Raw genomic sequence first — 27,659 nt, 5'->3', positions numbered from 1 at the left:
TCCTCTCTCCACACCCAAAAGCAAGCAGGAAGGGATATGTTCCTCCTGGGCATCTCTCTTTTTACTGGAGAAGAAAGCCTTCCATAGAAGCCCCTAGGAAAATGCCGGTGAGTCCCTTCCTCCCCATCCTCTTCGTTCTTCTCTTACCCTCTCAAGTTGTGGCTGCAGTCAGGCTGACCCTCTCTCAGCTCTGTACCGATCAGGGTTTTGGTGCCTAACCTAAACAGTGAAGGAATTGATTGAATAACATGGGGTGTTTATGAATTCTAAACATGGATAGGAACCAAAAGCAGTTAGGCTAAGAACACAGGCAAAGACGTGGCACAGGAAAAGCCTGGTTGGACGGCCTCTACTGGTCATTGACCATCAGCTGCTGTGGGACTCTCCCCTCCCCCCAAGAACAGGCTCTGCCACTTCACCTCTCTCTCTCAAAGGTCAAAGTCCTGGGCAGGAACATCCCACTGGTCAGACCTGGTCATGTGCTCATTCCCTGGTTGCCAGGAAGGCAAGCAAGGTTCCACCCTTTCAGTTTTTGTAGGTGAGCCGTGGCTCTTTTTTCCCCAAGCCCTTTGCAGCATAGAATTTCCATGACGTAAGAGAGGCGTTCTTCTGCTGAGTACCACGGTTCCCTCAAATTGCCATAGTCTCTCTTGCCTCCAGACTTTTGCATACACTGTTCTCTTTGTCTCCTCCCTCCTCTCTAGGCAGATCCTCCTCATTCTTGAGATTTCATCTCTCTGAGATGTCACGTCCCCTCAAATCCGGGCTAGGTGCCACTCCATTGTGCTCCTGCTGCAGCCCGTTCTTTCCCCAGCATAGCCTCCATCACTGTACTGAAATTCACCATCTTGCCTTTTTTCCCCACTTGACTGCAAGTTCTATGAGGGTGGATACCCTGCCCTTCTCGTCCACCACTGGATCCCTAGCACGAAGCACAAAACTGGGCACATAATATATGCTCACTAAGTGTATATTGAATCAATCAACTGAAGAATGAATGAGATGAATATTAATGGCACCAGCATCCCCCTATTCACCTGGCCCAAGACTGGGACATTCTCATCCCCATCTGGCCTGGTGTCAAGTCCCATTAATTCTACCCCCATAGAATAGTCCAGTTCCTCATTACCTCTCTCCTGGACCTTTGCAATAGCTACCTGTGACTTGACAGCTGTCATGTCCAACAGTTCTTCCCTCTTTATTCTGGAAACTGTCATCACTTGCTTTGGGGGAATTACTTCTCCCTTCTTGAAGTCTTGAGGGGACTGTCAGTCAAGGTACTCTCCACATTTGCCAAGGGGCAAACATGAGATCCAAGCCAAGCCAGGACTTTGACTATTGAATGGAGTGGCACAGATACAGAAAATAGTTGAGCTGAGTCATTCCAATCATAGCATCCATGAGAAATTGTTTGTCTGGGGGTAGCCTCACCCAAGTTTAGAACCAAAAGAGAGATAGCTACAGAAGTAGGGCAGAGGGAGATCAGAATATCAGCTTTATTACTGACAAAGTTGTTGGGGATGTCCCTTTCGGTCCGATTGACAAGCAGGTTTACTAATACTGAACCCCCAAATTAATCTTCTCCACCCAGTCTTAGGCAGTGCTGGAAAACTGTAGTCTTTCCTGTGAGCGCCAGACCCTGGGAAATTTAGAACACTGAGGAAGAGAGCAAAAAACATGGTCCTTGTGGGCAGGTGGATCTGAAAGAGAAGGGAGGAGGAAGAGCTGAGTTGAGCTCCATTCCTTCTCCCTAAACTTACCAATCAGATAAGTCACTCTTCCTCCTCCTCCTCTGGGGAGGATAGATGGATGAGGGGGTGCAGCAGGAAGCAAGAGTATTACTCTAACAGGGGTCCCTCCACATGGAAAAAAGCTGGAGGATGAAATAAACATTCCCCTCAGCACTGTCCCCTTATTCCTGAAATCTATTGTAGATTACCCAAAGCAGCTTTGGCTCCTCTCATTCCTGGGGCTGGGAGTTGTACAGCTGTATCCTCCCCATTAACTTCTTTCTTGCTTAATGTAGCCAGAGTCTGTTTCTGTTGCTTGCACCCCAAGAAATACATTCTTTCCTATTGCTGCTGTTAACAAATTTGGTGGCTTAGAACAACACAAATGTATTATCTTCCAATTATGGAGGTCAGAAGTCCAAAATGGGTCTTATGGGGCTAAAATCAAGGTGTCAGCAGAAACTGTGCTCTTTCTGGAGGCTCTAGGGGAGACTGTTTCTTGCCTTTCCAGCTTCAGAGGCTGCCATCTTTCCTTGACTTGTGGTCCCCAGCCAGCAATCACACCACTCTGACCTCTGCTTGTGTCATCACATCTTCTCTGGCTCTCTTGCCTCCCTTTTATCCTTATGAGGACCTTTGTGATTATATTGGGCCCATCCAGATAATCCAGGATAATCTTTCCATCTCAAAATCCTTAACTTAATCACATCTGCAAAGTCCGTTTTGCTAAGTATGGTAAAATGATCATAAATTCCGGGATTAGGATGTGAACATCTTTGGGGGTCATTATTTTGTCTACCACAAAACACTAACAGAAAGATTTCTTAGCTTGTCTTGCGTTCATTTCTTTCCTCTGCAGTCTGTCTTGCCAGTGATCTTTATAAAATGTGAATCTAGTCATGACGATCCTACCTAAGAAACTTCCTGATTCCCCAAAGCCCATTGAATGAACCCCAGAACAGACCCGACTCGTGCTCCAAACGTTCTCTCAGCCTGAAATGTTCCCCCACCCCAAAGCCAAATCCTCTGTAACCTTCAAGGTCCCTCTCACAGAAACCTCCATGATCCCTCTGGCTGGAACGCATCTGCACCATGAGTCCCACATCTGCAGAAACTGTCTTGTCACCTGGCAGTGCTGGGTACTAGTCAGACAGACCTAACCTTTCTGTGCCTTTGTTTCCTCTATTTAAAAAATGCAGAGGCTTCCCTCGTGGTCCAGTGGTAAAGAATCCGCCTTACAATGCAGGGGACGCGGGTTTGATCCCTGGTCAGGGTACTAAGATCGCACATGCTGCGGGGCAACTAAGCCCGTGCGCCACAACTACTGAGCTCGTGCATCTCAACTAGAGAAGAGAAAACCCTCACGCCACAACTAGAGACAAGCCCGCACGCCACAACGAAAATGTCCTGCGTGCCGCAGCTAAGACCCGACACAGCCAAATTTAAGTAAAATAAATAAATAATAATAAAGAAATCTTTTTAAATTTTTTTTAAAAATTAAAAAATGCAGATAATAAAGTAGTTACCTCATTTATATTTTGTTGTGAGAATTAAATGAGACAATGCATATAAAGTGCTGAGCACAGTGCTGGCACACAGCACCCAATAACAGGTAGATGATAGCAGTTATTATTAAAATTTAATAGTTGGGGGACTTCCCTGCTGGTCCAGCGGATAAGACTCTGTGCTCCCAATTCAGGGCGCCCAGGTTCGATCCCTGGTCAGGGAACTAGATCCCACATGCATGCCGCAACTAAAGATCCCACACACCACAACGAAGATCCCATGTGCTGCAACTAAGACCTGGCTCAACCAAGTAAATACATAAATAAGTAAATAAAATATATATTTTTAAAATTTAATAGTTGAGTGAATAAATAAATGGAGTACTGTCTCCTTTCCCTGGGCTATCAAATATTCCCTTTATGATCCTTAGTATGCCCCAAAACTAGGACATTTAAAAAACTTGAATGAATAAACCTGACGTTTTTTGTATTTCTGTGTAATCTTAGCTGCTTTGTCTCCCGGGGCCTCCATGCCTGGTCAGGGTCACTGCGGGGAGTGACGGTAGAAGGGAAAGGCTGTTCTTATTCCCTCTTGTCTGGTGCCTCGGGCACATGAAACCTTGATAAACTCTGGTCTTCTTGGACTGAGGTGAATTTGGGATGCATAGAGGCTTCCACCAGGGAAAATATGCTTGCTCCCCACCCTCACGCCCATGAATCTTGTGCTCTCTGGGGCACCAGCTTGCCATTCTCAGTGTTAATTGTGACTCTGCTGCTGTGTGACTTTGGGCTGGTCACTGCATATCTTCCTGAAAAATGGGCATAAAAATCCCTGCATCCTTTAAGGTCAGGAACCTTGTGGAAGTCCAGTGCGGGCATGAGGAATGAATGTTAACTTCTTTTGTGAGGTAGAATAGAAGAGACCAAGCTGAAAAGATAGAAAATTCATTTCCAGGATACAGAAAATGAGTTCTGGGACTTCCCTGGTGGTCCAGTGGTTAAGACGCCACACTTCCACTACAGGGGTCATGGGTTTTGATCTCTGGTCGCAGAATTAAGATCCTGCATGCCACGTGGCATGGCAGGAAAAAAAAAAAAAAAAGGAAATGAGTTGCAATAAGTCTGTGGGGAAACATAATTGTTTTATAATCACTCTCTGGACTAAAGGTCTTGCCAGGACCTCAGGGGTTGCTTCATGGGGGGTGTGGATGAAACTTTCACACACCAAAAATCTGTCCAAGAGAAAGTCATCTCTTTTGAGAAAAACTACCTTTTCCTGTTTATTACAGAATTCATTATAGAATTTTTTGAAAATATAAATATGCACAAAGAAGGGGAGAAGCTCCTGCAATCACACTATACAGAGATCATCACTTGTAACTATCAAACAAATTGGGGTTTTGTTGCAGCTGTAGTTTTGTATCCTGTTTGGTGAACATTTTCCCATGCAATTAAATATTTTATGCATTGTGGGGGGGGGATTCCAGTATACAAATTTGTTACAATTTATTTAACTAAGCTCTTATTGTTGAACATATAGCATATTGCCTTTGTTTTTCGTTTTTGTTTTTTTATTTACTTGTTTTGGACTTTGGGGCTGTTATAAGTGCTTCAATTAGTATCTTTGTTAGATCTTTACGTATATCGTAGATGATGTCCTTTGAATTCCTGGAAGTGGAATTGCTGGACCAAAGGATATTTGATACATATTTGCCAATTTGTCTTCTAAGACTAATTTCATCCATTTGTACGCCCACGGGCAATTTTATAGGACTTCACTGGGGTTGCCGGTGTCATTAACTGTCAAAAGCCAAACTAGAACTCCCAGCCGGGCCTCTAGGCTTGCTTCATGTTTTCCCGCCCACTCCGCATACCCTTCGCGCGCCCCACAGCCCCGTCCATGGTGGCCCGCACCTTCCTTGCTCCCTTACCGATTCTGTCCAATCAAAAGCAGCCTTCCCAGTATCGCTGAGTGGTTGGTAAGATGAAGTTTCCGTCACGCTCAGGGGTGGGCGGAGCGGACTGACGGACGTGTCGACGGGCCAGTGTGAACAGCTAGGGGGGCGTGCGTGGCGTGCGTGGCGCGCTGGCCTGGAAGCGGTGGACTTGCGAGGACTGCCGGCGGGTTGAGCAGCGAGAGGCTTTGGCGGCCATGGCTCCCAACGTGCCCGTGGCCGAACCGGCTAGAGAGTGTCCTGAAGGCATCCGGGCCGTGCTTCTGGGGCCGCCCGGAGCCGGCAAGGGTACCCAGGTGAGTTGCTGAGCCGGGCTTGTCGGCAGAGCCCGTGGGACTCGAAGGTCAGGGCTGCCGAAGTCTGGGTCGCCCCTGAGCCGGGCCCGCTGGCTGAAGCCTGGAGGGGTACCCTGGCTGGCGTCTGGGGTTCTAGCAGGTGTTTGGGGGAGGGTCCACATTGGAGGTCGAGGGAGTCTGAGTTAGAGTTCTTGAGGGACCCAGGCTTGAGGTGCCGTGTTAGGTGATCCTAAGGACTGATTAGATCCCTTAAGGGTTTAGAAGCTGGGAAGATTTGAAGGGTAAAGTGAGCCCTGGGCTGAGGCATGTAGATTACACCCCGAGTGGACGCAGGGACCCCAGATTGCCTGCGATTTAATTTGGTAGTGGGTTGTCGAGGGTTACGTTCCAGGCACTCGGGGTAGGGGGACGTTTCTGGTAATGACTAATGCCTGAAGGTGGAGTAGCATCTCCCGCTCATGGGGGAAAGCAGGAGCTGGCCTGTGCTGGTTAGGAGGACTGCTAAGAGAAGTGAGGTATGACCTGCCTGAGACAGTTAAGTTGGGGGGATGGGAGAGAGTACCTCAATATACAGGTGAGAAAACAGGCCCAGAGAGGTCAGGCGGCTTTCTCAAGTTAGCAAAATTGACTTCATGGAGCCTGGAACCTCAGGGCTCTGAGTGATTGGAGTCTGAAGTTACCTTCTGCTGACCGTGGGGCCTCACTTGGCACCTGGGACATAATGGGCCCATAGATCAGGGTTGGGATTTATGATCTCACTTAGGATTTCGAAGCCCATAGGTTGGATTATCAATATCCTCCTCCTGCCTGGGGTCTGGCATTGCCCCCCACCCCTGCCCTCAAGTTTTTGCTTGCTGTTAGGGTCTAAAGAGGGAATTCCTGAAAGTCTGATCTGCTAAGGGAATGGGATTCTGGGTGCTGCTCTGTGCCCCCTCTTCTCTTCTGAGCCCTTGCAAAGATTGCAAAGTCCTGGCAGACAGACCATTTGTCTTCCTCATTCTTGGGGCTCCTGTGACACCCAGCACATTATTTGATGAGGTTACTGGAAACGGATGAACACAGATTCATGTGGGTGATGAGGAGAAGGGGAGTCTTGGAGATTCAGTTCATTCCTGTGACTTTGCTTTTTGGCTCTTGTCTACTAGGTGAAGAAAGACCACTTTCCCTTTTCTCTCTATAGCCAGAGCCGATTTGCCTTTGGGGGTCATTGTTACCTAACCCCCTTGTCCTCAGTAACATTGAATGCTCCTCTTTCCTGTTGCTACCACCCTCCGTTATTAGGTAACCTGCAGTTTAGGAATGTTTAATCCCAAACTCTACGGACTTTTGCTGTGAGTGACCGAGATAAATGAGGTAGCTCAAATGCATGAGTTGTTTTTTCTTAGTTCATATTGAAGTTAATAATTTCAGTAGTTGTGAAATGGACAACCCATCCCTGTGCTGAGACAAGGGCTTTATAGTTTAGCAAGCTTTGTAACTTCTAAGCCTCACTGCTCTCACCTGAAAAATGGGGCTAATACTTAACCTTACTCATTCAACATGTCATGAGCACCGAACACTGGAGACAGAGTACTAAAGGAGACTGATAAGGTCCTTGCCCCCCTAGACCAAACGTTAACAAGGATACTGGAAAATTAGGTTATATATGTGTGTAAAGCACACCTAGATGACAACGTGGCACATAGTAGGTGTTCACTAATTATTGACTCCCTATCTTAGTAACACATCCCCCCACCCCCCAACTCAGCTGTATCTCGGTGTAAAGGGTGATGTTTTCGGGACGTTTTGAAGAAAATTATACTATGAGCTGATTTATAAGGGTGTATGTATGATGAGAGTTGGTCAGAGAAGGCCTTGTGGAAGTCGAGGAGATGTGATTAGAGCTGGGACTTAAGGGTAAGATTTACACAAGTCGCTTAACCTCTGTACACTTTTCTCTCCATAACTGGAACAATAGGAATACTGGTGGTTGTAGTTTTAATGAGTTTTAAAAAAAAACGTGTTCCTAAATCAGAGGTTGCAAAGTGGCAGCCTGCAGCAGAATTTAGCCTGCAGACACACCCCAGCTTTTTATTATGAAGAGTTTGAATACACAGAAGAAGACAGGATTGTGTAATGAGCCCCCATGTACCCATTATCCAGCCCCAGCTACCATCAGCTGGTGGCCATTCCTTCCCCATCCACTCTCCCTTCACAGATTATTCTAGAGCAGCTCCCAGACATTATAACACGTCGTTTGTAAATATTTCAATGTGTATTTCTAAAAGACAAATTCTTTTTTGTAAACAAGCACACTATCCCCTAAAAACAATAATAACAGTAAATGTTTACATTTCCATTCATTTGTCTCACAAATATGATCATTTCAAGTCCCTTTTAATTTACAGGTTCCCCCCTTTTTTTTTCCTTGCAGCTTTTTTGTGGAAGTTGTTTATTCTGGGAGTATCCCTCTTTCTGAGAATTTTTTTATTGTATCCCCATGCCATATTTAACATCTTCCTCTTTCTTTCCTGTAAAAAAACAATTAACCAGATCTGGGTTCACTTTTTGGCCCAACTACATCACAGGTGGTGGTGTGCTGTCCATTAGGAGGCATACTGTGTCTGCTTATCTCTGGTGTTCAATGCCTGGGTCCAGGAATTCACTGTGGGTGGCAAAATGGTGATGTTCTACTTATATCATTCCCTTTTCATTTATTAGCTGAAATATTTCTATAAAGAGAAACTTCTCACCTACTATTTGGTATGGTATGTACAGTAAGGGTAGGTTAAATGCTTGATTTATCCCTATAATTTGTCAGCTTTCAAAATAATAAGTTGACCACACAGTGTTTTCAGTTGCGAAATTTCACTTAAAAATCCAGAGCTCTCGTTTCTCTTTGAGAAGTCAGATCTGGTGGTTCTGAGCCTCCATTCCAGCGTGGCACGCAGTTGAGTGGAGATGCCGCTTTGGGTGGTCCATGTGCTCTCCTATCCCCTGCATAGCCCTCTTCGCTGCCTGTTGCTTATATTTGACCCACTTCATTTGTGTTGCCTGCCTGGTAAATGTTTGTGGTCTTTGATGTAAAATCCTAACCTGGGTTAGTGCCTAGTGCCTGCTCAGTAATGTTTGTTTTCTTCCCACTAGTGCTTCCTTTTATACCTGCATAACTCAGTATTTTAGGTATTTAATGTTGGCGTGACTGAAATAATCTGTTTCCTTTTAAAACTTTTTACTTTTAACTAAAATAGTTAAACATTTTAAAACTACCTGCTTTTGCATCAACATAATAATGTCTAAAACATCTGGAACGCTTAGATTTGTTGTTTTGTTTAAATAACCTTACTTCCCTGTCTCCCTTTTAGGGTTAGATGTTCCTATGGTGTGGCTAAAACGGGTATGTTTTCTGTTTCCTCTGCCAGCCCCTTTCATAGTTTCTTCCATGTGTCCAGCTGACACCAGTTCTTCAAGGCCAGCACACCTAGGCCGTCAGCTGCCATCTTGCAGGTCAGGCTCTGTCAGTTATGTCAGTGCATTGACGCTCACAGTGCGGAAACAACTCTGTGAGACCCATGCTCTTACTCCCCCTTTTACAGGTAGAGAAACTAAAGCTCAAAGAGCTTGTTCTCTAGGTTACAGGGCAAGTAATTGGCTGATCTTGCATCTGAATGACCTCAAAGCTCCTGCTCTTTCTGCTGCTATCTGCTGCCCTGGGTTAGATTTGTCTCCTGCCCTATGCATGTTTTGTTGGATAAGTTCCATGCCAGAGATGCAGGGCAGCCCTTGCCCTCAAGAGGGTTTAATATTGCAAAATAGTCACCCTTTGCTGGGTTAAGTGACAGACCCTACCCCCCACAGCCAAAGATGTTACAGGTGTCATCTGATTTAATCCTGCAGCCCTAGGAGAAAGGTCCTTTTGTTATCTTTGCCTTTGCCTGGTAAACTGAGGCCCAGTGTGTATCTTGCCCCAGGACATACATAAAGTAGCAAAGATAGGATTTGAATTCGTGACGGATTCTTTTTTTTTTTTTTTTTTTTTTTTTTTGCGGTATGCGGGCCTCTCACTGTTGTGGCCTCTCCTGTTGCGGAGCACAGGCTCCGGACGCGCAGGCTCAACGGCCATGGCTCACGGGCCTGGCTGCTCCGCGGCATGTGGGATCTTCCTGGACCGGGGCACGAACCCATGTCTCCTGCATCGGCAGGCGGACTCTCAACCACTGCGCCACCAGGGAAGCCCTCGTGACTGATTCTTGAACGGTGTTACCATCTTATCGTTGCTATCAGTCTAGGTGTAGGGGCAGAAATGAACATGCATGCAAGCAGTACTTACTAGTGCAGAGTACCATATGGGAAGTGTGAGATGAGTGACTGACAAATGCTAGGACAGTTCGGGGTTAGAAAAGAACTATAATTTGTTGAGAGTCTTCCATTCTTCCTCCTACACACCCAGTGATGTTGGTACTAATATATCCAATTTATAGTGATTAAAGGATCTCTGGCCTGAGGTTACATGGTCAGTTAACAGGCAGAGCTGAAATTCAAACACAGGTTTCTATGCTTTTTTTTTTTTTTTTTTTTTTTGTGGTACATGGGCCTCTCACTGTTGTGGCCTCTCCCGTTGCAGAGCACAGGCTCCGCGACGACACGCAGGCTCAGCGGCCATGGCTCACGGGCCCAGCCGCTCCACGGCATGTGGGATCTTCCCGGACCGGGGCACGAACCTGCGTCCCCTGCATTGGCAGGCAGACTCTCAACCACTGTGCCACCAGGGAAGCCCAGGTTTCTATGCTTTTAAAAAACTTTTTAATTGAAGTATAATATACATAGAGAAAGGTGCAGATATCCTAGGTGGGCAGCTTGATGAATTTTCACATGTGAACACACTTGTGTAGCTTATACCCATATGAAGAAACAGAACATTGCCAGCACCGTGAAGGCCTCCCTGTGCTCCCTTCCACACATATACACACACTTCCCCAAGGACAGCCACTAAGGCTCTGGGTGGGGGGGGGGGCGGGGGCGGGGACGGGGTGTTGTTAGTAAAGCCATGTGGTGTCATGGATAAGAGCTAGGGCTCGACAGTCTTGAGGCCAGTTGCCAGATCTGTTGTTACTAGCTTTGTGATCTTGGGCAACTTAGCCTCTGAATTTCATTTGTAAAATGCAGATAAAAATAGTTACTACCTCACATATTTGTTATGTATTATACGTACTAAATACTGTAAAACAATGCATGGAAAAATTGCTTGGCATCTTGCAAACACCCAGTTAGCTGATGTTGATGTGATTCCTTCTTGGAGGAAGAAAGGGTAGTTGGGGAGGGTTTTTGGTGGGAGAGATATGCTCAGAATTTGACTACAGAGGAGGGTAGAGCTTGGACCAGTAGGAGGAAGGGAGAGGGCATTCTTGCATAGAGAGGATCTTGAGCCAAGGTCCATGGAGAGGCTTATGTAATTGGAAAGCATATATAGAGCAGCTGTTTGCCGTTGTGCAGGGCATCCTGGTAGGGGACTTGTGGAGGCAAATTTGAGTAGCTTGGGAGGTATAGGAAGTTGGTTGTGGACGACACTGAGTGCTGGACTAAGGTATTGAGACTTCTCCCCTGTTGCCCTGGGGGAACGTTGAGGCTTCTGAATGTATGTTTGTTGGGGGGTGGGTAATATGTCCAGCAGTATTTTAGGAGATGATTGCAGCTACACGTACAGAAGCGTTGGAGGTGGAAGTGGGAAAGACAGCAGTAGAAAGATGATTTCGAGGTAAGAAAACAAATGAGCTTGATTAAATCAAATCTTAAAGACTGACATTTTCCCTAAATGCCAGGCACTATGCTGGATTCTTTTGTGTATGTGATCTTGCCAAATCCCCATAACAGCTCTGAAAGTAGACATTGTTGTCTGTACAGTAAGTCCCCTACATACAAATGAGTTCCATTCCGAGAGCGTGTTGGTAAGTCAAATTTGTTCGTAAGTCCAACAAAGTTAGCCTAGGTACCCAACTAACACAATCAGCTATATAGTACTGTGCTGTAATAGGTTTATAATACTTTTCACACCAGTAATACATAAAAATAAAATAAAGAAAACATTTTTAATCATACAGTACAGTACCTTGAAAAGTACAGTGGTACAGTACAACAGCTGGCATACGGGGGCATAGGGTGAACAGGCAAGAAGAGTTACCGACTGGAGTAGGTAGAGGAGGTGGGAGATGGTAGAGCTGAAGGATCGTCAGCAATAGGAGACGGAGGGCAAGCTGCAGTTTCACTCACGTCTGACGTCGATGGCACAGGTTCTGGTTCCTTGCTGGATTCAACTCTATCTACCCTCTTGAAAAAATGATCCAGTGATGTCTGGGTAGTAGCTCTTTTTTTCTCGTCATAGATGGCACAGTACCGCTGGATTGCATTCTGAACGGCTGCTGCAGCCTTTGTGTACCGTCCTACGTTCAGGTGCTGTGCCTCAAAATCTAATAGTGCCTCCTCAAATAAAGAAAATCCCCTTGCCATTTCCTGCATTGTGAATCTCTTCGGTTCTTCAGTTACTTCTTCTTCCTCTTGTGTCACTTCGTCCTTTCTCTGGGCCTCCAATTCCTGGCACTTCTTAGCAGTACCAGCTACATTACCGCTGCTTTTACACTTGTTTCAGGACATACTGGGCTTGAAATAAAGATACTATACTTCTGTACTCTTATACAGTCCTGTACGGTAAACTATACAAAAGCGCAACCACTTGTAGAGGATGCATGCACGTGACAGTGTATGCCAGACACGTGAACTTACATGATTGGACATGTGAACGCACGTCTGCATCTTTGAAAGTTTGCAGCTTGACTTACTGTACTCTAGAGATGAAGAAACCAAGGCCTTAAGGCTATGTATCTTGTTCAAGGTGACACAGTGAGTAAACTGTAAATCCCAGGTCTGTACCACTATAAAACCCAGTCTTGCACCCCTGCCCCAGGGCTTCACAATCTGTGTGCGTCAGAGTCCCACCATGCTACCTGAAAACCACTCAACCATACACTTCAAGGGCAGGCCTGGCTTTGTATTTTTAGCAAGTGCCCCGGATGATTGTGATAATACACTGATGCATAAGAACACTAACCTCACCATGCTGCCTCCCTAGTGGTTTTAGCCATTCTGAACCACACCCCCTTCCCAAACCACAGGTTTCTCATACAGATGGGGGGCCTATTTCTTGGGCTCAACAGTAGCCCATGGCTAGTGAGACACATGTGGCTCAGGGCCTCAGCAGCAGCTAAGTGTGGTCCAGGGGTCAGCAGCACAGCCAGGCCTGGAAGCTTGTTTAAAATGCAGATGCTCAGGGCGGGCCCTGTAGAATCAGAATCTGCATTTTAGCAGTACCCTCTGGTGGTTTGGAGTAGGAGAAACATTGCTCTAAAAAAAGTATAAGGGCTTCCCTGGTGGCACAGTGGTTGAGAGTCCGCCTGCCGATGCAGGGGACACGGGTTCGTGCCCCAGTCCGGGAAGATCCCACATACCGCGGAGCAGCTGGGCCCGTGAGCCGTGGCCGCTGAGCCTGCACGTCCGGAGCCTGTGCTCCGCAACGGGAGAGGCCACAGCAGTGAGAGGGCCCACGCACTGCAAAAAAAAAAAAAAAAAAAAAAAAAAAACAGAAAAAAAAAAGTATAAGCGTGAAGTGTAAGGGGAATGAAATACAGCTATTTCATCAGGCTGCTTCTATAGTTTGCAAGTAAAGAGTAATGCAAAAAAGAAAGACCTTGGGCTTCCCTGGTGGCACAGTGGTTGGGAGTCCGCCTGCCGATGCAGGGGATGCGGGTTTGCACCCCGGTCTGGGAGGATCCCACATGCCGCTGAGCGGCTGGGCCTGCGCTTCCGGAGCCTGTGCTCCGCAACGGGAGAGGCCACAGCAGTGAGAGGCCCGCGTGTCGCAAAAAAAAAAAAAAAAAAAAAAAAGACCTTGAAAGGAGGTCTTTCATTTACTGAATGCCTACGGTGTGTCTGATATTTTGGGTGCTTTATTTCATTTTATCCTCACAACAGCCCTATGAAGTAGACATTATCCCTATTTGGTAAGGAAACAGATTCTGAGAAATTAAGTAACTAGCCAAAGGTCATAAAGCTATTGAGGGCAGCCAGGGTTCATGTGCAAATCTGTCTGACTCCAAAGTTCATGCTCTTTGCAGCCCACCCCATTGACTCTCGTGCAGCCCGCCAGAAATGAAGGAGTTAGTCTTCCGCCATGCTCTGCGTCTTCCCTCTGGGAGTGTGCTTCCACACAGCCGGAGAGTCGAGTCACCTGAAATAGCACAGAAGAGTCCTATGGTTTAGAGTGGTAAAAATTGGGAGGTTAGGTTCTGCGCTAACAGCTCTTCTCTGGTGTTTTGGTTACTCTTTCCCCTGGAACAAGCCTGACCTCCCAGTTTTTCACCCAAGTTAATTTCAGCAACCAAGGAGAAAGATCGGCAGAAAAGCACAGCTCTCTGGGTTTGTGGCCACTGTGCCAGCCCGAAGGACCAGAAGGTTTTCCACCACCAGGGCATCCTGACCTTCACTGGTTTCCCAAGTGCGGTTTTAAATACCTCATCTTGGTTCCATTTTGCTATGAAGTCAGTTCTCTGAGCTGAAGCAGTCCATGAGTCACAAACCAGCACTTGTTGCCCTGAGCCCTGTCTATTTAGCCTTTACCACGTGCACCTAAGAAAGCTCCCGATGAACTGGTTTGAACAAGGTTCCCACCCTACTTCTTTTCCAAAACAATTGAACCAGAAAGCAAAGTGTTAGGCTCCTTGAACTGATTCTATTCCTCATGAATTCTGCATTCTTTTTTGCCGCTACAAAACCAATGTCGAACTCTCCAGGGTCTCTTCTCTTCTAGTCTTCATTCTGTGGTATAGTCACCAAACTATGAACTCATAGAGGACAGAGTCTGTGTCTCCTATTCATCTGTTTCCCTGGTACCCAGCAGGGTTCTTAGAAGAGGCATCTTCGAAGTATTAGTATTTTCTTTCTGTATGAATGAATATGGAATTAAGACAGGGGTTACAGTAACAGCTGATGTTCACTGAGCACTTACAAAGTGCCTGGCCCTGCATATGTGGAATTCTATATAATCTCATCAGCCCAGTGATACAGGTACTATTACTATCTCCATTTTACCTAGAGGAAATTTAAAATTTAGAAAAATGATATAATTCTTCTCAAGTCACATAACCAGTCATTGGTGGACCTGGTGTCTGAAACCCAGGCGTTTGACTCTCAAGCCCATGCTCTTAGCCAAAAGGCTATCCTGCTCCCTAAAGCTACTACGCACTTACTGTTTGCCAGGTGCTCTTCATATATACATCTCGTCTGATCCTCACAGCTACCTTCTGAGACAGAGACTTTTTGCCTTCATTTTAGACAGATGAGAAAACGGAGCCTCTTGAGAGGTTAAGTGATTTGGCCCAGATAATGCAGCTACCTAGTGACAGGGAAGGGAAGAACCGAGTCTGCCTGAGGGAGACTTCTGCGCCTGGCTGCAGCTGCCTCCCACGCTGGTGACCACAGTACTTGACAGCCACACGTCCATCCCTTTGGCGGATATTCATTCACATTACATGCCAGGCATTGTGCCAGGTGCTTTATATACATGAACTCATTCAAACTTCTGAGCAACCGTGTGAAGTGTTGGCACCGCTGTTCCGGTTTTTCCCATTTATAATGGGGAAACTGAGGCTTATGCGTCACTAGTGTGTCTAGTGGAAGTAGTGATAATAGCTGATATTTATGATGGCTTCCTGTGCTAGGTGCACTGTTTTAAGTGCCTTATGTGTATTATCTCATGTAATTCTTAACTACAACCCTATAATCATATGTTAGAATATAGTGTAAGGTACTTTTATCCCCGTTACAGGTAAGGAAATAGGCATTTGTCTGAGTTCACATAGCCAGTAAGTGGCAGGGCCAGGTTCACACCCAGGCAGTCTAACTCCAAGGCCTGCACTGTTAACCGTATCTTGTTTTTTTGTCTTCCCCTTCATAGGCACCCAAGTTGGCTGAAAACTTCTGTGTCTGCCATTTGGCTACTGGGGACATGCTGAGGGCCATGGTGGCTTCTGGCTCAGAGCTGGGAAAAAAGCTGAAGGCAACTATGGATGCCGGGAAACTGGTAGGTTTGGTGGTACCAGTGAATGTTGAGATTCCTCAGAGTCTAGATCTGCCCTGCCTAATAGGGTGAGCACCAGCTACATGTAACTACTGAAGTTAATTTTAATTTAATTTAATTTAAAATTAACTTCCTCAGTTTCACTTGCCACATTTCAAGTTTTTGCTAGCCCGCACAGATATAGAACATTTTAATCACTGTAGAAAGTTCTGTTGGACAGCCCTGTGCTGCGGGGTGTTTTAACAAACTTGCCCATTATATGAACTTTTACAGTAGCAAGTTACTTGGTTCATTCTGAATTTATGACACTTATTTTATTCACGGTATTCTTAAAGTTCCTTTGTGCTGGCACATTTTGTAATATACCCAGTTTTAAGGCCAAGAATGAAACTGCCATCCCTAGGCCAGAACTCAAGGGTGATTCAAGAGAGGACTCAGGAAGTCTCAGAAGCGTTTTTAATCTACTTTTGTGATTCTGTTCTGTGTCTTTTTTTTTTTTTTTTTTTTTTTTTTTTTTTTTTTGGCGGTATGCGGGCCTCTCACTGTTGTGGCCTCTTCCGCTGCGGAGCACAGGCTCCGGACGCGCAGGCTCAGCGGCCATGGCTCACGGGCCCAGCTGCTCCGCGGCATGTGGGATCTTCCCGGACCGGGGCCCGAACCCGTGTCCCGTGCATCGGCAGGCGGACTCTCAACCACTGCGCCACCAGGGAAGCCCTGTTCTGTGTCTTTAACAGAGGGGTTGCTTGGCAGTTGACAAAAGTAGTCCTTATTTGGTGAATATAATAGCATTTTCTCTTGTTTTTAGTCCAGTTGATCTCATTGGAGAAGTACAATTTATTACCTACTAAATGTTTTTTGATTAGTGCCAGAGCTTAATTGTAACTGAGTTATTCTGGGACTTGGCCTTGGGAAGAAGTCATTTTGCGCTTGGCTCTCTGGTCTTTACGTATCTTAGAATGTTGGTTGGGGTGGGTGCTGGGCCTCCTGTCAGGCTTTGAGATTCTGGACCTGGTGTAGCCCTGCCTGTGTGCCCAGCTGCCCCTTTACTTCTAGCTTTCCCTTCGTGTTAATGAGGCCGTAAGTCAAGCCATAAGGCTAGATATTTTGGACTTTGGGTCTTGGTGGAAGATCCCGTACTGAGAAAAAATTGGGTTGTAGCAATGAGATTACTTATCACCAGCCTTCACTTAGTCGCAGAGCTTATACTTTGTCCCCAAGTTCACAGCTGGTCCCAGGAGATAAGAGCATTAGCTACCAAAATGGACAGCCTTCACTCTAATACTGGCAGGGAACTTTTCTTGCAGTGAAAGCCCAGGAGGAAAACCAGTTTTTGGAAGCTAGGAAGGATCCTTGTTGGGGTTTTTAGAGAGGCTCAGAGGAGTGTTGGGCTGGCTTCTTGGTTCCTTGGTTCTGAACCAGTCTTGCCAAGGTCAGTGAACTTCTCTGTTGCTTCATGTCCGAGACAGCCTGGGTCGCTTTACTGTTAGCCTAATCAAAATTGTGAAACAGGTAAAGTTGGTGCCTTTCTCCATTCTGGTCAACCCCCGTTCTCTCCTAGAGCCCTCCTCAGGTGGTCTCTCAGCCATATGTCCTCACTTATGTCTTGAAGGCAGCTGATTGCTGAGGAGCTGTTATCTGATTGCTAGGACTCTGACTAATGGCCAGGGAGGCCTTCAGGACCTAAGAAGTGGAGGTCTCCTGGCAGGGTGATAGGCACTCCTCTTCCCTCACCCAGATTACTGGGACACAGGAGAATCTCAAGGGAGGAGAATGTGTATATGGCAGCCACAGAAATAATCATGAAACTGAATGTTCCAAATGGAGCCACTCCATATTTGCTCTGATTTTTGCTTCTTTGGGGTCAAGAACCTGTTTAGTAATCAGGTTATACAGACATAAACTTATGACCCTGGAGTTGGGCTAATGCCACCTAGTTAATGGATTTAACCCCAAGATTGTTTTGTTCTTGACTTCCAGGTGAGCGATGAAATGGTCGTGGAGCTCATTGAGAAGAATTTGGAGACGCCTCCATGCAAAAATGGTTTTCTTTTAGATGGCTTCCCTCGGACTGTGAGGCAGGCAGAAATGGTGAGTGGCTTGGTTTTGTATCACCATTGCATGAAAGCAAATCCTGGCCCTCTACCTCTTTATTCCTTTGAGGGAAATGGGTCTTATCAAGCTCTGGTAGCTTAGGTGGGCCACACGCTTTTTTACAGCTTGATGACCTCATGGAGAAGAGGAAAGAGAAGCTTGATTCTGTGATTGAATTCAGCATCCCAGACTCTCTGCTGATCCGGAGAATCACAGGAAGGTATTTGTCCCCTGAAGGTCCCTTCTTTTCATGCTTCCTCAGAGCTTTGTCAGACGACAGGAACTGCTCCGGCCTAATCCCACCCATGAAGCTTAGTGCCGTTTCCACGTGGATTGACCTTATTTGGTGACATGGGATGGGGATGTGCAAGGAAGAGCAAGGGATCTGAAGTCCAGCAGCAACTCAGTCCTGTCACCTTTTAACTCTGACCCTAGGCAAGTTTCTTAATCTCTCTAAGGCTGTTTCCTCATATGTAGAGAGGAAGTAATAGTACCTGCTTCAAGGACCCATTGTGCATGGTAGATAGCATGTTGTGCATATTTCAGAGCCTTGCTTACCTGGGTGCTTAAGAAATACTAAATTCCTTACATGTATATCTCCATTTTAGTGCTTTTTAAGTCCGATTTCAGTTGGAGTTGCCATACCTTGCTGTGGGCTTTTTATTATAAAAATAATAGGACCATCTACACAGTATAGAAAATTGAGGAAAAACTTGCTCATGGTACAGCCAGCTTAGCGAATAACACTATAATTTTTTTGCGTGTTTTGTTTTAAAGTGCTTATTTCTCTATAGTAGTTGACGTTGAACACAGAAATGCTTCTGCTTCTGATGAGTTTGCTCCTAAAAAGTGCCACTGCTTTAGGCTACAGTTTCCTCAGCCCTCTTTCACTACCACGCTACCATCTGCCTTGTGCCTTCCAAAAATATGTGGGAAGCTCTTAACCACTAACAGACCCTCCCATTCTTGTCCTTATTATGGGCTATATAGCTTTTTTTTAATCCCTCAGTCACTTTTTTTTTTTTCAATTTATTTATTTGTTTTTATTTTTGGCTGTGTTGGGTCTTCGTTGCTGCGCGTGGGCTGTCTCTAGTTGGAGTGAGCGGGTGCTACTCTTCGTTGCGGTGGCTTCTCTTGTTGCAGAGCACGGGCTCTAGGTGCGTGGGCTTCAGTAGTTGTAGCACTGGGGCTCAGTAGTTGTGGCGCGTGGGCTCTAGAGCACAGGCTCAGTAGTTGTGGCCCATGGGCTTAGTTGCTCCGCAGCATGTGGGATCTTCCCAGGCCAGGGCTCGAACCCGTGTCCCCTGCATTGGCAGGTGGATTCTTAACCACTGCACCACCAGGGAAGCCCCCTCAGTCACTTTAATGGAGCCTCAGGAAGGTGGTCAGCCTACCATCTTGAACCAGACTTCCATGACCATTATTTTTAATTGCTGCATGATATTTCACAGTACATGAACCATCATTGACTTAACTGTTCCCCGATTGTTGTACATTTGTGTTCTTCCAGTTTTCCATTGTTAAATTCATGCTGTGACCATCATAGTACATGTAAGCTTTTTAATTAAGGGGGCAGTGTTTTCGGATTGTAAATGTTCGATTTCCTCATGAGGTTGAACATTTTTCTCCATGTGTCTGCAGTCCATGTCTTTCAGGAGAGAGGCAGCAGAGCAAGTGTTACCTGGAAGGCTGTGTTAGATACAGTGGGATCCACCGTGTATTAATTTTCTTTTCAAATGTCCAGGTTTCATGTTTCCAGCTATTGCATAGGCTCCTTCAGTGCAGGAATCTTGTTTCTTTGCTCTGGCACAGAGTAGGCAAGCAACGTTGATGTAGTCCAAGAAGCAGTAGGGTTGACAAGAAGGGACACGACCAGGGCTGGGGTCCCGGACATTGCAAAGCAGATGTTAATAGTACTAGGTGACACGAGGGGCCTTTGATCTGATCAGCGCAGCTTCCTAAGTGCCTGCTTTGTGCAGGCACAGCTCTGGGAGCAGGGGACCAGTAGAGAATATAGAACAATATGCTGGTGCCCATGTCTGACCTCAGAGCGGGCTGTTTAGTGCAGTAGGGGTCCAGGAAGACAGCCTGGGGGCAGGGAGGGAAGTCTGGCTAGGAGAGGTGTAAAGGCTGACTTGACCTTCCTGGATAGAGAGGATTTTGCTGAGGCTTTCCCACAAGGGAGTAGAGGCAAGGATGAGTATGCATTGAGGGAGAGGCTGTAGCTAAGGCTTCTGGCGGAATGTCTGTCCAGAGCTGGAGAAATGGCCTGGGAGGCTGGGTGGTAGAATGAATGCGGTTGGGAAGGTGGAATGGGAGCCTGGCTGGGGAAGGTCTGCCAAGGAAGAGAGGGTAGACATGACTGAGTCAGGACTCATGGGATGTTCTTAAGCCACTAGGCGTTGTGGCAGATACAGCATTTTAAGAACATTAGCTTGGTCCTGGTATACAGGCTAAATTGAGGGAAATAAGAAACAGACAAGGACCCCACTTGGAGGAGCCTGATGTGATCCACCAGTGAAGTGATGGAGACTGGGGTTGGCTGGTGGGGCACTGAGAGATTCTGAAGAACAAACTCCAGAATTGTAGAGGGCGAAAGAGCCAAGACTCGGTCTCTCGGTTTGGAAGTGAGTGGTGTAGTGTGGCCCTCTCCCTTACAGAGGAGGAAACAGAACAGGTCAGACTGTGTAAAGGTGTTTTTCCAAGCCCACTTGCATATCAGTGGCAGAACTAGCACCAAAAACCTGCTTTCTGCCTCCTCGTCCACTATGCTGATTGTTGCAAGAAGAAGAGTCAGGAACTAGCCAGTTTAGTGTGGATCTTATTTAAATCTGACATGATAAGGACCCCACTGTAAATGTCTTCAGAATTGGCTCTGACCTCACTTCTATGGGTTATTATTTTATTTCTTGCCATAAGTATGGCTGGTGGGTTTTGATTTTAACCTATTCAGTGTTGGCTCTCTGGTATCGTTAGCCTAATGTCTTGTACCATCCCCATTTTGTGGATGAGAAAACAGGTGTCTGAAGTGTCACACCCCAGGTAGCAGTGGCTGTAGCATCCCAGCCCGATCCCTCCACATCTTCACCTCCGCCTGCAGGCCAGGCTCAGTGGCTTGTAGAGCTGTTTTGGTTGGTACTTAAGACCAGTCCCATTTTAAGAACTTGGAGATTGGTTTCTTTTCCCTTCTAGGGAATGAGTCTTGCCTTCTTCTTAAAATGATACTTGGAAGTGGGGACGGAGCAGTGTTACATGTAACTGGAGGGCTGAGGGAATCTGGGAATGTGCAAGAGCTGATGTAGAGACGTGAAGAGGAGAGAATTGTGTTTGTTGCAGCCTGGCTGCTGTGTGCCCCATGCTTTCCAGAAGGTGAAGAAACAAGGTCCAGGGACTTCCCTGGCGGTCCAGTGGTTAAGACTCCGCGCTTCCACCGCAGGGGGCATGGGTTCGATGCTGGTTGGGGAGCTAAGATCCTGCATGCTGCACAGCGTGGCCAAAAAAAAGAAACGTGGTCCACACTTCATGCCCCCAGCCCTTCCCAAAGGAAAGCTGTAGCTGAGCCCCGCAGCTTCTGCTCTTCCTCTCCTTGGGTCTCCTAGTGGGTGTCATTTCCCAGTGGATGCACCAGAGGAACCACTCCAGCAACTCAAATAAAGGAGGACCCAACCTCGTGTTACATGATTGCAGTCACAGGCCCACTCAGTGTAACTTACTCACTCTGCTATCAGCTTGTCCCCCATGCTGTAAATGGACCACCTTATTCTATAAATGGACCACTTGGCCCCCCAAAATATGCTGTCATTAAAACACAGTATCACATTTTACAAACGTGTGGCTTCGATAGTCTAACCCAGACTTTCCCAACTGATGTGCTGAGATATTGACCCCCTCAGCCACCAGAGCAAGCACCCTGAGTACCTTCTGTGTATGCCAAGAGGTGAAAAATGTTGGGAAGCTCTGGCCTAACAGACCTTCATGAGGAGAGTAGCCATCAGTTAAATAAGCAGACCTTGGTTGGCATAGAATTGGGAAGCCACGCGAAGTTGTGGGCACCAGCTGCTGAGCAGTGTTTGGCCTGCCTCCTTCCCTTCTTAGGTTTCGGGGCTCCTGTGGTGTGACCACTCCCAGTCAGGAGCGTGGGCTTGTTGCTTAAGGGGACACAGCAGAGATGCAGCTGCCAGCTACATATTCTGTGCCAAGTAAATGCTGCTTCTTGAGCTCTTTATTCTATGACTTAATATGTTGTTTTCCCTGATGCCTTGAATATTTCCCTCTGATGGCTGGGCTTTCTGTGTCTGTGTGGTCGCAGAGGTGTTCAGCGTTGTCTGCTGGTGTCTGCATTCATAGCACATGTTTTTCCTATAGCACCTTTCTGGTTTTATAACCAAACTAGTTTAGAAAATAAGGTTAGTTTCTCTGTCCTCTGTCCCCCATGGCACTTTGTCCAAATCTCTGTTAAAGGATTACCAAATTTATTGTAGTTATTTATTTCCACATTTGTCTCCCCCTCTAAATTAATCACTGTTTGTGAGCAGGGATCGTGACTCGTTGCTCTGTAGCCCCTGAATTCAGCTTAAGGCCTGCATCGGAATGGTCTCACACAGCCGAATTAGGCTGTCGTGATACCAGCCTCTTCAGCCAGCCATGTATTTTAATGTTGGGTCAAAAGAGAAAACATACTCCCTCTGGCATATGCCCAGTTATTTTCCTAAGCAAGAGATTCCTGTAACAAGGTGCTCTGCTGGATTAAAGTCCTTGCATCCAGCTTCTCTGTCTGTGCTTGTCATCTTGGAGACCCATGGGGTTCCGGCAACCTGATTCCTGTGCATTTGCTGTCTTTCAGACTGATTCACCCCAAGAGTGGCCGTTCCTACCACGAGGAGTTCAACCCCCCAAAGGAGCCCATGAAAGATGATGTATGTAAATTCAGGATGGGAAGTTTCCTTTTCTTTCCTTCCTCTCTCTTACTTCACTTTTTTTTCTTTTTTCTTTCTTCCCTTTGTTCTTCCCATTTTCCCTTTATTCCTACCAATATTACGAACTTAACCATGAGAAATATTGCTGTCACGTAAATCACATGGGCCATGGCTCATCTTTAGAGTGTTCCTCCAGGTGGTTTATTGCTTGACCTTGAGGTAGCCACCAGTGCCAGCCACTTCCCAGTGCCCAGTTTGTACCTGTCTTTTGTCCAGAGCAGCCCCTTCCTGGCATCATGGCAACCTAAATGGTGAACTAATCAGGAGAAGGCTGCTTGGAAGCCCCGGATTAGAGCCACGGTTGGGAGGATGGTACTGAAGAGATGTTTGTTGACCAGTCCTGCTTCAGAAGAATATCTTCTCTCTCTAGTGACTGTACTGTGCCCTACAGATTCAGAAGAGCTTGGCCAGGTTAACACTGCCAAGTTCCTATGACAGTCTTTAATTGTTTGCAGATGTAAAAGGGGGGTCTCATACATGTTCACTGTGATATTTGCCATAAATAGTTCACCTTGTCTGTTTTAGAACACGCAGGCAACAGTAAGAATTTCCTGGATTTACCTGTGTTATATGAGACAAGTTCATCAGGTCATACAGGTTCCAAAGCTATCTGTCAACTTAGTCACGTTTCACAGAGTTGGCAGTTCTATTACTCAGTGTTCCCTGTCACTTGCCACTTTCAGAATGTTGATGGCCGGCACCCCAGTAAAAACACTGAATACTTATGCAGCTAAGATCCTAATTGCTACTGCATCTGTGATTTTGATGTATTCTTCTGGTCTCAGGGGCCTCTGTCTTTTTTTTTTTTTGGTTTTATTTTTGTTTTGTTTTGTTTTTGCGGTACACGGGCCTCTCACTGTTGTGGCCTCTCCTGTTGTGGAGCACAGGCTCCAGACGCACAGGCTCAGCGGCCACGGCTCACGGGCCCAGCCGCTCCGCGGCATGTGGGATCTTCCCGGACTGGGGCACGAACCTGTGTCCCCTGCGTCGGCAGGCGGCAGCGGCCACGGCTCACGGGCCCAGCCGCTCCGCGGCATGTGGGATCTTCCCGGACTGGGGCACGAACCTGTGTCCCCTGCGTCGGCAGGCGGACTCTCAACCACTGCGCCACCAGGGAAGCCCCTCTGTCTTTCTTGTTTCTCACCCTAGAAGTGTTTGTCTTGGAAGCTGAACAGCCTGAGCACAAGCCATGAGAGAGAGACCTTGTCTATCCCCCTGTCTCAGCCCTTTCCTCACAGTTGCTGTTTCAGGCTCCCTGATTTCTCTGGACCAAGTGGTCTGCTCCTGGGACCAACTTGCTGGGAATAGTGAAGTTCTTTATAGTTCTTTATTGGAGGGGGTCTAGATTGTCTTGTCTTTCCCTCTGATGGACTTCGGGATCAGACAGCATCTCTCAGATCTGCATCCAGCTTGCATTAGGAGAACTTGCTGAGTCCTGGCCTTTCATTACCCTCTTCCTGTTCTCAGATCACCGGGGAACCCTTGGTCCGCCGATCAGATGATAATGAGAAGGCCTTGAAAATCCGCCTGGAGGCCTATCACACTCAGACTGCCCCGCTGGTGGAGTACTACAGTAAACGGGGGATCCACTCTGCCATCGACGCATCCCAGACCCCTGACGTTGTGTTTGCAAGCATCCTAGCAGCCTTCTCCAAAGCCACATGTAAAGACTTGGTTATGTTTATATAATGTTGGGTCCAAAAAGGAACTTCTTTCTTCTTCCTATCCCTGTTGAAGGAGTGGGTGGGAATGGCAGAGCAGGCAGAGGGAAGCTTCTTCAGGCCAGCAAGAGTATCATTTGATGTACTGATTAAAAAAGCACTTGCTTCATGTATCTTTGGCGTGTGTGCAACTCTCATCTCATCTGTGTGTGTGTGCGTGTGCGTGCGTGCATGAGTGTGTCGGTATAAGTATGTGTACACTCTCCTACTTTCTAAGTTATAGGCAAGATTGCTTTACTAGCTGTTTATTTCTTTAGCCATACTCTAGATTTTATTTTTTGACCAAAATAAACTTACTCAGATATCTACCAGGCATTCCAGTTCCCTAGTATTTTTTCCATCTCCAACAGCTAATTAGAAGTCCTGGGTCACATGAAGTCAGGCAGGGCCACAGTTCCTAGTAGCAGACTGTTGGCCAGAAATTCCACTTGTTTTCTCACCCGTAATGAAAAGCCAAATGAGTCAGTGTGTGGAAAGGGATCATTAATTTTTTCCCCCTAAACAGGAAGGAAAAGGCACTTACATTATAGATTCCAGAAATTACTTGCAGAGGGTATCACCATAGAAAGAGCCAGGCTAAGTTGGAATATTTCTGTGAACTGCACCATGGTTCTGTAAAGTAGGAATCATTTGGGACCTGTGTTGAATACTGGATTGTTGCCAAAGAATTAAACCAGGTGAAAGGTCCTTTTGAATTTCGACTATCTTCTGAACATCCAGGCTGGGCATCTGAGGGCAGCCAGTCCACTTCCCCAAAGAGAGACCAGGGTAGGTTTGTTTTTATTTTTAATGTTCGCCTCTGTTTCCAAGTGTGAACAAAACAGTGATTTAAGGATTATTTTGGGATCATTTTGATTAGAGTTTATTCAAACCCAGTCTCTCTGCAGGATGTGAAACCCAAATCAGATGTATCACTTTTAAACTCAAACCATCTCCCTTCCAGATCCAATCCTTCACCCCTTACGTCATGATGGTGGTGGCCAGTCTCCCCAAGAAAGGATCACCCCAAAAATAAGATGACCTGTGGCAGTAACCAGCTTTTATTCCTAACCTCAGCTCCCAACTATTAAGCATTTCCTGAGGTTCATGCTGTGCCTTTTGGTCTCTGGTTTGATTTGGGGCAAACAGATGAATTAATAGACTGCTGTGAGGGACCACAAAAACAGCAGCCTCTGGAAAAAAACCATTAAAAAAATCAGTGGCAGGTCCAATAAATAATGCCACCTGCCCAGTGTAATCTGCTGACTCAGTTGAGTGGACTGTAAAGTGCCCAGTCCCCATCTGACCTGAGTTCTCCTGCTGTCTGTGGGACCGCCAGAGGTTTTGTCCTCTGTCCATCTGGAAGCTGGCTATGGGTACGTGGCCCTCTCGTGTCCCTCTTTGTCTGCTTCAAGTGAGTGTCTGCTGACTCTGCTCTGCCGCGTTTCCCTGGCTGTAAACTAACTCCATCCATTCTTAATGGAAACCCAGTCTGGCATGGGGTGTTTCTGGGAAGCACATGACTTCTGGGAATGGACAAGGAAGGAGAGTGAAACCAAAACTGTCAGCTATGTCTGTGGGGATCTGGGCTCCTTCTCTGGGTGAGGGTGGCCTCATGAATCTTGGAGTCGACTCCTCTTCAAGTAGGGACAGTTGCAGGCATTTGGCCTCAAAGGTGAGGTCCCTGAATGTTTGCTGATAGAGTGTGCGTGATCCTTACTCAAATACTTGTCATCCATCGATATGCATTCACGTGTGTACACACATGCGTGTGATTTGGGGGCTATCAGTGAAAACTGGAAGATCGTTGGGGTTGCATATGCCCTTTTGGGGGTAGGTACGATTCAATTTTTGCTTCATTTAATTCCAGAACCTTAACCTCAGCAGGCATGAGAGCTTTCACCTGGCAGAGAAATGTCCAGTGTTTAATGCATTTGGTTGCCGGGGCGTGCATGCCAAGCTTCTCTGATATTTACTTGGTTTTTAAAAATCCATTTTGTTCTCTCTTGTTTCCTCTCTATTTCAGCCTAGTAACAGAAGGCCAGGCGAGACTGCACCACTGCTCATCACCCTGCGGCGTGATCCCTGCTCTTAGGTGCTGGGCAGAGGGGAGGGGTGGTCAGGGTAAGGATGGAGAGGGCGGATTGGTGAGGGCTCAAGAGGAGAATGGGGAGAGCAGCAGTGCTGTAGTGAAGCAACTTCTTTTCCATGGAGTAGGAGCCCTAAAAAGTATAAGCAAAGGAAAAAATTGATTTTTTAGAACACTGATTGGAGGGTATAAATAGAAACAGGGAGATGCAGTATTATTTCTAAGGAATCACGTTGTCATTTACTCCAGACTGGTGACGATATTTTTTAAAGCCAGTGCCCTAAGACCTCAGCTTTTATCAGAACCTCATGCCAGCCCAGGAATGCAGGAAATCACACTGTTGTCCTGTCCGTCCTGTAGCTTGGAACAGGGCAGGAGTTGACTACTAACCCTGGTTCCCCATACCATGAGATCAAAAAGTCATCTCCCCATTTGAAAGAGATAATAGAGTATGTTCATGGGGGTAGTGGCTCAGCAAATCAGGTTTACTGGAGTCATGGGGCAGGTGGAGCAGGCTGGTCTCACTCCCTTCCCAACTTAGCACTGATGTACCAGCCCACCGGCTCTCATGGGTAAGCTTTCAACAGCCACCCAGCATATGCCACAGTCCTACACTCTTGCCCTCCTCCATCCATGTCGTGTGAAAGGACCCTTTTTAATAAATGAGCAAGTGTCCTAAGCGACCTTATCCAAAGATTGTCCTTTCCATCCTCAAATCCTGTGACTGGGATCACTCAACAACACTGTGATGTATTATTTTCAATGAGGTGCCTTTCTTAACTGTCCAAATGCTGCCTTGTTTGGCCCCTAAATCAATAAAGTGTGTTAAATGTTTGTATCCCCTGTTGTGGCATTTTTTTAAGGGGATGTGGGCCAGTAAAATGACTGAATTCTGGATCTGACATTGAATTCTGGATCTTGTGGTCACTGGAAGTCGTGAGAAGGCAGGAAAGTCCAAGCGTATGTTCATCAGAGGAGCCTGCACCTTCTTGACCTTCATCTGATGTGCAGGATTTTCTTGAGCCCAAGGACAAGGCAGCTTGGTCTAGTGGAGACCAGCGCTGTGCTTGGAGCTCGGGGGATGTATGACGAATCCCAGCCAATCATTTACTCTGCTCCTGTTTCCCATGTGATAAAGAGACTGGTGATGCCACCTTCTCAGACTCATTGGCAATAAATGAGATTTATAAGAAGAAGCTTTTTGCTTGGTGC

General features: G+C 46.5%; 1 protein-coding gene across 3 annotated transcripts; it reads left to right on the top strand.

The window, feature by feature from the left end:
• Positions 1–5,306: 5,306 nt before the first annotated feature.
• AK2 (adenylate kinase 2) lies at positions 5,307–27,285 on the top strand (the record flags this gene model as incomplete). 3 transcript variants are annotated; one of them, XM_082612585.1, is made up of 7 exons in its annotated part: positions 5,309–5,486; positions 15,469–15,594; positions 17,569–17,679; positions 17,808–17,902; positions 22,526–22,598; positions 24,126–24,321; positions 26,385–27,285. In XM_082612585.1, exons 1-7 carry the CDS (start codon positions 5,388–5,390, stop codon positions 26,387–26,389), a joined length of 705 nt encoding a protein of 234 aa, XP_082468711.1. In that variant the 5' UTR covers positions 5,309–5,387. The 3 variants fall into 3 exon arrangements, with proteins under 3 accessions (XP_082468713.1, XP_082468711.1, XP_082468712.1); XM_082612586.1 differs by lacking the exon at positions 26,385–27,285 and having other exon boundaries at positions 5,311–5,486; positions 24,126–24,492; XM_082612587.1 differs by lacking the exons at positions 17,808–17,902; positions 24,126–24,321; positions 26,385–27,285 and having other exon boundaries at positions 5,307–5,486; positions 22,526–22,597.
• Positions 27,286–27,659: the final 374 nt, after the last annotated feature.

The sequence above is a fragment of the Mesoplodon mirus genome (assembly GCF_964341445.2).
Source record: "Mesoplodon mirus genome assembly, chromosome: 3".
Classification (NCBI taxonomy): Eukaryota; Metazoa; Chordata; class Mammalia; order Artiodactyla; family Ziphiidae; genus Mesoplodon; species Mesoplodon mirus.
Note: the sequence above shows the minus strand (reverse complement) of the source record. Positions and strands in the feature narration are given on the sequence as shown.